Source organism: Haliaeetus albicilla, chromosome 1 (genome assembly GCF_947461875.1).
Source record: "Haliaeetus albicilla chromosome 1, bHalAlb1.1, whole genome shotgun sequence".
NCBI lineage: Eukaryota > Metazoa > Chordata > Aves > Accipitriformes > Accipitridae > Haliaeetus > Haliaeetus albicilla.
In genome coordinates, this window is record NC_091483.1 from 6,639,886 (window position 1) to 6,653,987 (window position 14,102).

Genomic DNA, 14,102 nt, shown 5'->3' on the forward strand with positions numbered 1-14,102 from the left:
CGCAGCTTCGCAATAAATCACCTGGTGAGGAGCTTGTTTCATTCAGTGATGCATTTGTTCCCGGAAAGAAATCAGAATTGTGGGGAACGCTGAACTTCAGAACACTTGCAGCACACGAGCTGATGATGGGACTGGTTAGCCCAGGATGACGTAAGGAGAGGGGATAAGGAGGAAGGAGGGAAAGCTTATCTTTAGGAAGCTAATTGAGGTTCTTGCTATGGAAGTAAATGTGTGTGGGTTGGGAGTGGATCGGTCAGTGAATCGGACCAGGAATCTTCCCTAGCTGCCCTGGGTCACCCTTTGGAGGTGAGGGTCAGTGCTGTAGCTCGAGCAGCCTTTGGGAAGGACGTTGCCTCGCTATCGCCTTGGTGGGGAACAGTCTTGCTGAGGGACAAGTTCTATATTCTCTGGTGGAGTTTAACTGTTTCTTCTAACAGTGTTTTGATGGCTCGTGGTTGAGTGAGAGGATACTGGATTTTAGCTAGGCTATAGTTTTGATCCTAGACGGTGGCTCTTTCCTAGCGATTCATTGGTACCTACCTTGAAAAGACATGTAGGTTATGCCTGTGACGTGCAAGTGTATTCTTCCAGCCATAAAACGACACCTTCTTGCTGTTTGTCAGAAAGGCCACGGTTCTTGTAGAACTTGCTTTCCCCAGCGTGGCACTTACCTTTCCTAATGAGCTGTGCGTAACCCAGCGTTCCTGTCCCAGAGAAGTGGCAGCTCACGCTGGACAGCAAGTCCCACTAACCGGTATAAAAGTTGTCACCTGTAGGAACAAGAGGATTGTGTGTGTCAGCGTCTCTGTGTTAATTTCATCCCTGCTGCCCCTAATGGCTAACAGATGTGTAAAAACCCTAAACCACCTCATTGCTGTGTTTGGAAACAAAGGCAAAAGGTATTGTTTGGTACCTGCCTGAAACCCTATCTGCATTCTTACCTGTCAGGCTAAGAGGGCTTTTTCAGGCTGTTGTCCAGGTGCTTTAGCAGAGGCTGCCTTTGAGAAACAGACCCTCGCTCTATGCTCCTATTAGATCAACCTTAAAAAAAGAAAGCCAACCCTCTCCAGGGCTGCATCCAAAGAAGTGTGACCAGCAGGACCAGGGAGGTGATTCTGCCCCTCTCCTCCGCTCTGGTGAGACCCCACGTGCAGTACTCCCTTCAGTTCGGCAGTCCCCAACATAAGAAGGACGTGGACCTGCTGGAGCAGGGTGCCCCTCCAACCCCCTCGGGCCCTGCTCGGTTCCCCCCCCCCCCGCCGCCGCCGCCGCCAGGTGGCGCCGCCCGCCCGGTGGATCCCGCCGAGGGTCCCCGGTGGCGGGAGGGCCCCGGTGGCCGGGGCGGGCGGCGACCCCCGGCCTTCGGCCGGGGCACCGGGGAAGGACGGGGGCGGAGAGCGGAGAGAGGCGGGTAAGAAGCGAAGCGGGGCGAGGGGGGGGGAGAAGGAGCAGCGGAGGGTTGAATAGCGCCTTTAAATTACTGCTGACACCTCTGTTAGGGCTCCCTAAAATCTCAATCAACAAGCCATTAGAACTCGACGGGAGTAAAACTAAATCCTCGTTTAAGTGTATTTATCCGCTCTCTTTTCTCTCTTTCAAATGCTAAATCCATTTCAGCATATGCCCCTTCTTTCTCTCGCCTTTCTCTAAAGACTGGCAGCCCGTACTACTCTTGTAAATATGAAAGATGCTAATCATATGACATATCACGTCTCAGTCGGAGCCTGGAATAAAGCCTTGAGATTTGGGATCATTGCCTCCAGACAACAGCTTCATCAGCCGGAAAGTTGGTTTTTTTCTCCTTTCCTTCAACTCTCAATCCCTTCTTTGTCTGGGGGAAAATGCAGCCAACTCGAGCCACCCCGGCCATATGGTTCACTCTGTGTTTTCTTAGTTGAATCCTGAATTGTTTGTGACTTGCGAAGGGTCTTTTTTTTTTTTTTTTTGGAAGCGTGTATAAAGACATAGAAGAGCTTGCCTGTACTGGGGTGGCTTTGCAGGGTTACTACATGTTCTTCACGTGTTCGTTTCACACACTCCTTCTGCAGCCACTTTACCGCTACCGCTCTGCCCAAGAGCCAAAAGATAAAGCCCCAGACACGCTTTTTAACAATAACGCAACCGATTCCAGGGATCTTGTTATTTTTCCCTTTGGTGGATGGAAATGCCTTCTTAAAACGCGATTCATTTTGCTTGTACTCGTCCGCAGCCCGGTTTGAATTTGTGGCGTGTGTGAAACAGAGGATCTGCTTACTAGCAAATCCCTTCTGGAAATGCCTTGGCTAAGAGAAGCCCCCAAGTATTTTGAGTAAGGAAGAGTGGCTTTTAAGACCTGTATAAATTAGGAGCTGAATGAGTTCGGCGCGCTCGAGTTTGGATAGCCCCCTGTTTGATAGCAGCCTGCCAAATTTTCTTTCTCTCTTTCCTTACACAAACCCCCAAAAAGGCCCTTTCACCAAATCATTAAATTCTACAGAGGTGGTCAAGCTAGTCCTGCTTTTCAGGCGTTCGAGAAAGAAAAGGGTCCTTGAAGTTTAGAAGATGCCCAAGGAAAACTCATTGAATGACATCAAAAGAATGAGTTTCCATAGCTGTTGAAGCACGAGAGCCGTGTAGCTGCACAAAGGCGGGTTGGGGCAGTGGGACTGTCCCACTGCTCTATCCCAGCACAATTGGGTCACTGAAATAGGGAATTAATTACCATTGGAGAGTGGGCAGCCCATTCACCACTGGCTGAGTTTTATTAAACGCCAATATAAATAACAAAACAACTCTTGTGGCTGCACTATTCCTACACGCCAAAGGAAGGATTATGTTGGGGATTAACATCTTAAAGTCTATGAGACTTTCTGACTCAAGGCTCGGAGCTGGTAATCGTATTTGTCTCCTGGTTCAGCGATTAGTGCTCTCCCTCGCGCACCTTCGCCTGGATGGCCAATGTCCCTTTTTGCAGGCACTGGGTTTTTCACACAATCGGCTGTTCTTTTCCCCACATCTATAGAAAAGAATAAGAAAACTGAAGCGTGTTCACGCGATCCTCAAGCTTCTTCTCTTCTTCATGGGAAAGGAAGGCACCGGCGGCCTTTTTTCACAAGGGGGGGAGGCAAACCCTTTTGGGGGGGGCCCAGGCGGGGCTCGGGATGGCAAAATTGCTCCGCAGGCCTGCACCTGCCATGCAAATCTGCCGGGAACAATCGGCCCCCGACGAGGGGCTCGTCTGCCCCGGGGGGGGGAGCCCAGGGAAGGATGCCGGGGCACTGCTCTGAGGGGGGGACCCCTCCTCGTCTTGATCCCAAAATGAACCCCAAACTTGCTAGTGTGGCTTGGGAGTCGGGGGGCTGGTCCCCGTCCCTCCCTGCAGCATGCACGGGGGGGGTTCAAGAACAACCTGGCTGGGGGGGGGCATGATACTGCAGCAGCCTCCAATTTCTCCCCTCCACAGAGCATCCTGCTGGGCGGGGACGTATTCTGATTCCCCAGTTTAAGAGCAGAACCATCCCGCTCGCGGGGTTTGTGGGTGCTGCCGTGGGGCTGGGCACCCCGCTGTGGGCAGGCCTGCTCCCCCAAACCCTCAGGAGACCCACGGGGGGCTTTGGGCCTGGCGGGTGTGAGGGAGGCAGAGCTGGGAGGGGTCAGGCCATCCCGTCCCTGCAGCTTTGTCCCCGTTCCCCCCCACTTTCTGTGGGGTGGGGGGGGTGGGGGGTCGCACCCGCCGTTCACCTGGGGTAGGCAAGCCATTAATGCTGGCTCACAACTTGTGAGGTCGAAGTGTGGATGGGCTGTATCCAAAGGTCTCTCAGCAACACAGACCCTAAACTTTTAGGGCTATCGGGTCGCCTCAGAGTTCAATCTTCTTACAGCAAACAAAGCCTTTCTGAAGGTCTCCCCCTCTCCCGCACACAAGCTCAGCGTCCTTTATTTCTGGGCTGTGTGATAAGCTTAAATCATTGTGCTCCCATTTCTTGATCATTGCCTACTTTGGGCTTTTGTTCCCGTAAAGTAGGATTGAGTCTGGCAAAGGGGCTGAAGTTGAACAGTTTGACCCTTGGAGGACAGTTCAGGCGGTGGGCAGCAGCCGCAGCGCTCCCTCACCCCCCGCAGCCCCCTCTCCCCGCCGCTCTCGGCCCCACGGCTCTCTGCGGAGCAGCTTGGCCCTCGCTGGCCGCAGACCACACAAGCGCCTCTTGGACCTGCGGCGCCGGGAGTGTTGCGAGGACTCGGTAGCCGACTCGTCCTCGGTCACCTCGTGCTCGACCCTGCGGAGAAAACCGCTGTATCGGGGCGGGGGGGTGTGCTGGCGGCAGGAATTGGGCCAAACCCCAAAAAGGCACCCTGATGGGTTATATGCCCCGGGTCTGGCAAAAACTGGGCTTGTGCCCTCCCGACACCTGGCCCAGCACCGCAGCCGCCTTCCCCACCGCTTCACCGCCTCTGCCTAACCTCTCCATTGCTTTCACATCGGCGATGGAAGGACAGAAATGTGGGTGCTGGTCTCTTCTGTTAGGTGGTTGGAGATAGGACGAGAGGAAATGGCCTCAAGTTGTGCCAGGGGAGGTTTAGATTGGATATTAGGTAAAATTTCTGTACTGAAAGGGTTGTCAGGCATTGAAACAGGCTGCCCAGGGAAGTGGTGGTGTCACCATCCCTGGAGGTATTCAAAAAGCGCATAGACAAGGCACTTCAGGACATGGTTTAGTGGGCGTGGATGATGGTTGGACTCGATGATCTTAAAGGTCTTTTCCAACCTAAAGGATTCTATGATTCCATGAAATCTCGGTGACCGAGGTGGGGGCAGAGGGACGGGCTGGCCCAGTCACAGGTGGCTCTGCTCTGCACTTTAGGTGCTGAAAAAGAAAGAAGGTCCCTTTGTGTCACTCTCCTGGGATGCCAGAGGGACCTACAGATTTCCCATTTTTCTAAAGGAGGCGAGGGGAGCGTTAAAATCTCTTGGTAGAGTCACAGAGATTTTCTAATAGATCAGCTAAATCGTAATGCACGGGTTGTCACTGATCTCAGAGGAGGACGTATCCAGGCACAGCCCTCGGCCGCGGAACGGCAGAGGGGAGGTCACGGGGCCGGACTGGGAAAGCTAGCGCCGGAGTGCACCGCACGCTGTTTGAGGCAGGCGCCCGGCCGCCGTCGCTCTCACGGGCAGCAAGAGCAAGGGATCGAATCGCGGGGGCTTCCGCAGTGTGCTCTGTGAGATGTTCGCCGAGACTTTTAGCTCTTTCACCTCTTTCTGGCTTTTCCCACCAGTTGCAAATAATTTTCTGTGTCAAAGCCCAACTCTCCCAAAACGCCTCAGTGACGGAGTTTCCGCACGAGGACGACACCGCGCTACGGTTTTCGTTTTGTACATCCTCACCGTCATTCCTTTCCCCGTGGGTCTGGCAGGCAGAGCGAGCGAGCCTGCTGACCCCGGGGGGGCATGTCGCCAGGCCGAGCTATTCACTGGGGCTTTCGGCCCCGAAGGGTGGTTTGGAAGAGAGATGGGGAGGGGGGAAGGCTTTCCTGGTGGATTGATGAGTTGTGTTTGGTTGGTTTTTTTTTAAAAGTCTTCTCGAGCCTATGTTGTATCCCAAAGTTATATTTGACAGCACCGAGCGAGGACCGCGGCTCGTGCGCTGGGACCGCGGCTCTCCTGCCTGCCAAACCACAACTATCAGAGACTCGTGGCTTTTCCCTCTTCCACCTTGCTCTGCTCCTTGCAAAAACTCCCGAAAACAGAGGGAAAAAGCCAAGGCCGAGCCCAGGCGCTGGCGGACAGGGGCACCGGCCTCGGGGAGCAGATGCACCCCGGGGGCTCCGCTGCCTCCAGGGCAGCTCTATAGCACCGCTCGAGGCCACAAAAGGCGGCTTCCCCCCCCGGGCTGTGTATTAATTGTGTGCCTTTAGCAAACCTCCTCTCCCGCGCACCGCTCTGCCCCCCCCCGCCACGGGGGTCTCCCTCCAGCACCCACCTCCACTTTCCCCCGGGGCTGCAACCCCCGGCAGGCTTGCTCCCAGCAGAACACGTTATTTCCCTTGACACCCCCTCCCAAAAATAAAAAAAAAAGGCAAGCCCTCCCCGGGATCGCTGAAGATGATGGGGGGGGGGGGGTGTCGATGTCGCAGCCGCCGCCGCTCCTTAATGAGCGGCTGAAAGAGAACCGGCTCCGGCGCGCGTGGCGCGCGGGGCGCCCTGATTGGCCAGCTGCGCCTCGCGACCCCCCCCCCCACCCCCCGCCTTCCCCTTTCCCCCGACTCCCCCCTTCCATTCATTAATAAATTAGCGGCACGCTCCAGCCGAGCGCGAGGCACCAATGGCGCGGCGGCGGCCCTGGCCCCCGGGAGGGAGTTGGAGGGGGCGGGGGGGGGGGGGGGAAGCGGCGGCGGCGGCGGCCTGAAAAGAAAAGCGGGAGGCGCGGGCGGGGCGGCGGGGGCCCCGGGGGTAGGTTTGATTGTTCCCCGCGGGGTATATAAGGGGTGTTAAGGAGGGTCGTGTGCCAGACACGCAGCCGCCGGGGCCCCGGGCTCGCTCCGCCGCCGCCGACCGCCGCCCCGGGGCGCGTGCCAGCGCCGCCCGGCGCTTCCCCCCCCTTCCCCCCCCCCTTTTCCCTCCCTGCCCCCCTTTTCTCCCACCTCTTCCCCCCCCACACACCCCCCACACACACACACAAATTCCCCCCCCCCGCCCCCCTCTCCCCTCCGCCCCGTCCAACCGCCGAACCGTTAAACCGCCGCCCAACCGCCTCCGCCGCCCAAACGTCGTCCCGGCTCGGCCGTGAGGCGAGGGGAGCGCGGCCCGTCCCGGTCCCGTCCCGTCCCGTCCCGTCCCGCAGGATGCTGGTGAAGGCGGAGGGCCTGGCGCCGCCGGCCGAGGAGGAGCTGCTGCTGCTGGGGCTGGCTTCGCCCGCCCCCTCGCCCTCGCTGCCGTCCAGCGCCGAGGAGGAGGAGGAGGAGGAGGAGGAGGAGGAGGAGGAGGAAGAAGAGGAGGAGGAGCAGCAGCAGCAGCTGCGGGCCGCCTCGCCGGCGCGGCCCGCCGAGGCGCCGGCAGCCCGGGGGCTGCGAAGAGCGGAGGGGAAGCGGCGGCCGGGTCGGTCCCGCGGTGCCCCGCGGACGGCTCGGACGGCGGAGACGGCGCAGCGCATCAAGCGGAGCCGGCGGCTGAAGGCCAACAACCGGGAGCGCAACCGCATGCACAACCTGAACGCGGCGCTGGACGCCCTCCGCGACGTGCTGCCCACCTTCCCCGAGGACGCCAAGCTCACCAAGATCGAGACGCTCCGCTTCGCCCACAACTACATCTGGGCGCTCACCGAGACCCTCCGGCTGGCCGGGGCGGCGCGGCTCGGCCCGGAGGCGGGAGGAGGAGGAGGAGGAGGAGGAGGAGGAGCGGGGGGGGGCACCGCCGAGGGCAGCCCCTCGCCCGCCTCCTCCTGGAGCGGCGGCTCCGCCAGCCCCGCGCCCTCCGCCTCCCCTTACGCCTGCACTTTATCGCCCGCCAGCCCCACCGGCTCCGCTTCGGACGCCGAGCACTGGCCGCCCCCCCCGGGCCGCTTCGCCCCGCCGCCGCCGCCGCCGCTCCCCCCAGCCCCGCTGCCCCGCCGCTGCCTCTAGCCCCGGGGACGGCGATCCCGGGGCTTCCCCCCCCTTCCTCAGCCTCCTCCGCCCCTTCCCCGGGGTGGCGGCATCTGCCCGCTTCCCACGGAGGGTCTGTGGGAACGTCACCTGCCAAACCAAACTTTCTCTCGCTCTCTCCGATGTGCACTTTGTCCAGTTTCCCAGATCTGTCACCAGGGCTTTTGTGTCTGCGTGTGTGTGTCCGTCCCCGTCGTGTCCCGTCCCGTCCCCCCCCCCACCCCAACTCCTCTCCCTGCTCCCCCCCTTTGCCATCTGTCCCTTATGATTTATAGGGGGGGGGGGGGGGAGAGAAAGGGAGGGGGGGAAGGAAGAAGAAAAAAAAAAAGTAAATTGTTTTGTTAGGGGTCCAGGTTAGAAGTCATTGTATAATTTGTAGGCTTTGTGAGGGCTGAATGCAAGCGTGGAAATTTAGGCTGAACTCTCTATCAAAAGAAAAAAAACCTAGAGGAAAGGGGTGTGGGGGGGGAAATGGGGAGGGAGGACCTCCTCATGCATTATTTATTTCGACCTTTAGGGGCCGAGGAACTCCCCCCTTCTTTCAGGAGATTAAAAATAAATCAACAGACTGAAAACCTGAACAGACACGGAACATTACAGCGATCAGCCACACACGTGTTCACATTTATTTATTATAAAGACAGATTTCATGGAAAATATGTATTTTTTTGTATAATTTACAGAGATTATTCTAGTATGTATTTACAGCTGAAGAGCAAAGGGATTGTTCTTGTGATAAAATATAAATAAAAAGCTCTAATTTTCGTAACTTTTGGGCTGCTCCTTTTTCTGGTTGACGTGCCGTCTACCGGGAATTCCGGGACTGGGGGAGGCCGGCACCCGTCCTTGCCATTGGTGAAACCGGGCTCCGGCAGGAGCTGCCTGCGCTCGGAGAGCCTTACGGTGACAAACACGGGCGACAAACGCGGGCGACAGCTTGTTCTTCAGGTAGAACCGCAGCAGAGCGCGGGTGCTGCGGCTGTGCTGGCGGCGGTCAGAGCCACTAAAGCTGGCGTAGCCTCCGGCAGGCGGGTGGACATTTTCATTCCGAAAATTGCCTTTTGCTTCTTAAAACCCCTTTTTGCTGCAGAGTAAGACCAAGACTAAACTCTTGGGGATGTCAGCTGAGCCCCAAGGTGAGGCTGGGGCAGGGGAGGGGGGGCACTCTTTGGGTGTAAAGCTGCTTGGGGAGAAGCAGATCCAAAACAAGAAAAAATCTCTTTTTCCAGCCAAGTAAGGCCTCAGACTGGTTTTACGGGGAACAGGCACCATCAGAAACACGCGCGTGACTCGGCCTCCACCTCTTTTCGTGGCGTTTCGTTTCTGTTCTTGGGTTCCTCGTGCGGCTGATAATGTTGTGAAGGAAAACAGCATTAAGCACAGGAGACGTGTGTGTGTGTGTGTGTGTATATATATATATATAAAAGCTTGGTGGAAGTTTACTGAATGTTTACTTTCGCCTCTCGGTACAGAAGATGCTGCGCAGCAATTGCGTGATAGATGGATAAACTGCTTATCGCGCTTCTTCAGGCTGATGGCTCCTGGATTTCGCAGAGAAAGCCCTAGGAAGTAAGCGTTACTGAGAAAAAAACCCAAACACACATGGGTTTAAAGACGAAGAACTTCCTTTCTCTCTCTCTCTCTCTCTCTGAGGGACAGATGAAACCCAAGTGCGAGGCAATTCCAGGGGGTTCGGGTCAATGGCTCAGAGGACCCCTCTGCTGTCCCAGGGGACCGTGCACAGCGCCGGGTACCAACAGCACACGGCCAGGGATGTCACCACGGAAGGGGGGGGATGCTGGAGGCCGCTGAGGACCTTCAATCATCGCCCCCGTGCGCCCGGGAGCACTTTGTGACTTCTGGGTACAAACACCTGGAAATCATTAAAAACCAGCAGAGGCGCCTGAATGTATTAATTAAATAAAACGCACGGCACATGAATCCCGCCCGGTGCCCCCCAGATCCTGGGAGCGTGAAACCCGGCCCTTGGAGCGACGTCCCCAAAAGGGGGGGGGGAGAGAAAAAAAACCCACCACAACCCCAAAACAAAACGTGTGAAAAGAGAATTAGTGAAATTAGGTTAGGCCAATAAAACGTGCGGGGGTTCGCCCCCCCTGGCCCCGCAGCCTCAGGCGAGCAGCGCTATCTAGCCCGATCTATTGTTTCCCCCCCTGGCAGGGGGGTTATTGTGTGATAAATAATTCCTTAAAAAAAAGTGGGCGCATTTGCATAATCACTGCTTTGATGTGGCCAGCAAGATGAAGCTGTGTCCCCCCCAAATCTGCCACGGGCCAGAAGGAACAAAACAAGAGGGAGCCTTTCAATCCGCTGGCAGTGTGTGGGGCAGCCCGTCGGGAGCGGGTTTTTCACTCTCGCTCTCTTTTAACGACCCCTTTTAATGATTAAACTCCAGGAATGCCAAAAAGAAGGCTAGCGCCTCGCTCACCCTCTCCGTCTTTTCTGGTCGGGTCTCATTGTCCTTCCTGGTTTCTCTCCCCCTTTTAAGCAGCACTTGGAGAAGGTGCCTTCGGCTCTTCAAAAGGCCGGGACGGATGGGATGCGTTTCCCCTTTCTCGATGGCAAGCCACACAGGAGCGGGAGGGACGTCTCGGGTGGCTCAGCACCGGGATGCTCCCTCCGTGGTCCTCAGGGAGGGACGCTGCTTCTTGCCAGGTTCGGCATCCTGGATATATTTCCTTCTGTCCCAGGTATAGACCCTGTTAGCAGGAGCATCCCCTGTCCTGCTGGGGCTATGGCAACGGGAACAACCGTGGGAAAAAGCACCCATAGCATTGGAGGATGGAGCGGGGGAGAGTTGGGAGAGGGCTTCTCTGCACCCGAGCGTGGGGCTTGGGGTGGGAGCCAGGCGAGTCAAACCTTCCCTGCTCCCCGGGCAGGGCTGCCCGCACGGCTGGGGTCGGCGGGAGATGCCCTCGAAGGAGACGGGCCCGAGCCGAGGAAGGTGCAGAGGGGGAGGAAAGGAAGCGCCGGCAAAGGATGAGCCAGAGAGGCTGGGTTTGTTACCTAACCCATTCACCCGCGCCCCGATTTTTCTTTCGAATGGGGCCAAAAAAGTTTATTTCCTTCTTTCTTCCCTCTAAACTTGAGTTTATTTCCCTCTTTCCTTTTTTGTCTTTTATTTCCCTCTTTTCTTTCAGAGGACTGATTGTTGGGGGTGATGGGACATCCCAGCTCCCACCAGAGCTGCTGCTCCCCAGAGCATCAGGAAATCGGCCCATGGCTCCAGAGAAAATGACGGCGAACCTGGAAGCGGAACCAGGGGATGCAGGATGGGAAAGCACCTCTTCGGATGAAGTGGAGAAACCTGGGGGTGGTTTCCATGGCAGCACCTTGCCATAATAACACAAGTTTATGATCCTTCTGTGTATTGTATTTTGGCATAAAAGCTTCTCCGCACCGTCAGAGCTGGAGGGGCAGCTCTACGGCCCCTGAGGGGGTTTACAGCCCTCCTTGGCATAAGAATAGCGACAAGGAGCCAAACTAGTGCCGATGCGACAGCAGCCGCACCCCAAGGGCTTGCGCTCGCTCGCTTTCATGTCAGACATAAATCTTGCAACCTATCGCCGTAATTAAAAAAAGCCTTCCCGACACAGCCCTCATCTGGTCGGCGGATTTTAAGCGCAGCTTTGGCCCTCCTTCCTAGGCGAACACCTACGAGTCGAGGCAGAGAACTGGCCTTTTGGGCTCGGGCACCTCGCTGCTGAGCCCCTGGATGCTCGCCGAGATTTGAAGTGAAGGTAGAAGACCTGGGAGGACCAAAAATTCAACTTAGGTAGCTTTCTAGGTAAAGCTGAAGACATTTAGGCTCGGCATGAAGGGTCTAGCTAAAAAAAAAACCCACCTCATTCGGGTGCCTCAGGTTGGGGTTCAGGGTCCACCACTCCCCGGGTTTTATTGATTAAATTATTTTATTGTCACAGTGACACCTGGGTTTGCTGACAGTGGAAAAGTAATGCCATTATGCTGGGAAACAACTAGATGAGGGTTCACCTGCTATGGGGCATCCTATGGTGCTCTCTAATGACTTTGTCATTGAAACGTACGTGACATTAAGTAATTAAGCACACACTGGCTGCTTTTTTAACACTGGATGCATTAGTTATGGCATAATGTTGTTTTAATCGAAAGGACCAATCATCTGGGAGATGATTAAACAGTTAGTTACATATTTTCTTATTTCCATAAGAAAATACGTATGCAACTTAAAAAGAGCCCATCTCAAAATATTTGCAAAGCATATTTTTGTATATGACAGGGTATAGATTTCTCTGCAGATGAAAAGCAAGACCCCACGCAATCTCTGCGGTCCTGCCTTCTATCTTGGGACAGGCGTTTCACTGACTGTCTCCAGCCCGGCAGTGCTCTGCCTCTGTCCCCTCTCTGTCCTTTAACTCCCTCCCAAATCTCTCATGTCCATTGCAGAGAAGGCAAGTTTTGCCTTCCATCATTTCAGGCCAGAGATGGTGCACGGGGCACACCTTCCCACAGCCTCGCCTCAGGCTCCAGCTTTCCCCATGGGCTGGGCTTCGGGGTTTTTTTTGCATTTCACTACTTTCTCCCCCAGGACCTAGGCTTTCCCTGGTTTCATTGCCTTGCTTTTTACATAGGGGGGCTAGTCCTCAAATTTTGGGCTCCTGCTCCTCAGATGGGAATGTCATGGGCTTTTCTCCCTGAACTGATTTCACGTTGGTTGAATACACCAAGAGCTTTTAAGCTGATTTCTCAAAAAAAAAAAAAAAAAAAAAAAAAAAAATCACCTTTTCATTTTTATGATGTTTAACAAGTATTTGAGAGCAGCCACTGGGGGAAAGTCCATCACCCACCAGCTCAGTTCCCACCACCACCCAGCTCTTCCAGCCTCCAAGGGTCCTATTGCCCCCAGAGGTGTGGTTTTATCATCTGCGGGTCCCACGTCTCAGGCACCTCGCAGAGTCCCAGACCAATGCAGAAGCAACAAGAGTTTTCCACATCCGTGGAAACAAGATTTTCCACATCCGTGGGAGGGGGTTTTGGTACCCAGGGCGGGGACTTGCGGACCTGGCAGAGGGGCTACGCATCGGGGAGGAGGACCGGCACACCGGGAGCACGAGCCACAAGCAGCGGCTGATGCCACGGGGCAAGGGGAGGTCCCGGGGGAGGCCAGGAGCCCCCCAGGGAAGGGGATGCCAGCCGTCCTGCCCAGGGGGCCACAGGTGGCCGGGGGCTGTCTGGTTTTGTGGTCGGCTTACTCTCCCTGCGATGCTCTCATGGGACAAGACACAGCACGTGTCCTCCAGGCACCAGAGGACATGGGTGGCAGAAGCGATGGGACTTAAGGGGTGGCGGAGAGGGGCACTGCCCTGGTGGGTGTAGGTGGGGGGGCCGGGGGGTGGGAGCGAGCCTGGCATTGCCAAAAGGGCCACGCATTGGCAGGGGATGCCGGCGCTCCCAGCATTGCCTCGCAAAGTCACAACCTTGGCCCTGAGGGGCTTGGCCGCCGTGGGAGCCTGGCAGAGCGCTCTTCCCAATCTGATTTAGGGAAAGGACCGGAACCTGATCCCAGCTCCCAGCCCTCCAAGACAATGGGAGCACTTGGACCCCCCAGATTTGGCAGCCAGCTCCCTGGACCCCCAGCTTTGCAGTAGAAATCGGGGTGTTGCTTTGCCTAGCAGCAGCAAAGTTGCTGCCTGGCAGCAACTTGCTGTACCCCCCCAAAAAGCTTCATCCCGCAAGCTGCTCCCTGCCTGGGCAGGACATTTTGAGCATTCACTGGGGATGTCAACAGGCCGTCTGTTTCCCTCGGCCGAAGTAATCAGATAAACTCAGCGTGAAGGAATAAAAGCGAGCCAGGAGCAAGGCTAACGGTGACACGAAACTAAGCCGGTGTTTTTCCAGGCAGGCCAGAAAGCTTGCCTCGGCAGCAAGCAGCTGCGCCCAGCGGCACATCCCGGCTGGTCCGTGGTGGGAAGGGGCTGCGTCGCCCCAGCGTATCGCATCAGCAGGCAAACCGAAAAGCACGAGCTGCCCGAGCAGGGTTTTGCTCTTGCAGGCCGGTGTTTGGGATAAGGCACGCATCCGAGCGAATGTGGAACGGTAACGCACGATCTTGGGGATTCCCCCGGTTGCACGTAGGGTAAGGAGCCACCAGAGACTTTGTGGGGCTCTGCAGAGGTGTAGGGACCGGGGGGGGGGGGGAGGCACAGTTTATCATTTGGGGGGTGAATCGTATGCACCAAATCCTGTAAGGGCTTGGACTTCACGACATTTTGCCTTTATTATGCGTGGACTTGGCCCTCGCAACCCCGATTCCCATACCATACGGGCACAAAAATCTCAAGCAACCCCTGTGTTATATGGTGATCACAGTGCTGCAGTCCACTTGCATGAAGAGAAATCATGGTGGGAGGTTTCTTTTTTTTTTAACCTGGTGTAGGTTATTGTCTTACTACGGGGCCAAATCTCACGCCTTGAAGTCTGAGACA

General features: G+C 56.2%; 2 protein-coding genes across 2 annotated transcripts in view; one reads left to right on the forward strand and one right to left on the reverse strand.

Moving 5' to 3' along the window:
* Positions 1-770, reverse strand: part of LARP7 (La ribonucleoprotein 7, transcriptional regulator) — a 68,506-nt gene extending 67,736 nt beyond the window's left edge. Inside the window, exon 1 of the mRNA XM_069770222.1 lies at positions 672-770. The gene's annotated coding sequence lies outside the window, so the exon portion shown is untranslated. The remainder of the gene's footprint in view (positions 1-671) is intronic.
* A 6,003-nt stretch (positions 771-6,773) lies between these two features.
* Positions 6,774-8,381, forward strand: NEUROG2 (neurogenin 2). Its single transcript, XM_069770325.1, has one exon. The coding sequence runs from the start codon at positions 6,823-6,825 to the stop codon at positions 7,597-7,599; it is 777 nt and encodes a 258-aa protein (XP_069626426.1). The 5' UTR covers positions 6,774-6,822; the 3' UTR covers positions 7,600-8,381.
* The last annotated feature ends 5,721 nt before the right edge of the window (positions 8,382-14,102 follow it).

What these genes read in the sequence shown, in the direction of transcription:
- NEUROG2 (XM_069770325.1), top strand. Translation starts at nt 6,823, where the DNA reads ATGCTGGTGAAGGCGGAGGGCCTGGCGCCGCCGGCCGAGGAGGAGCTG.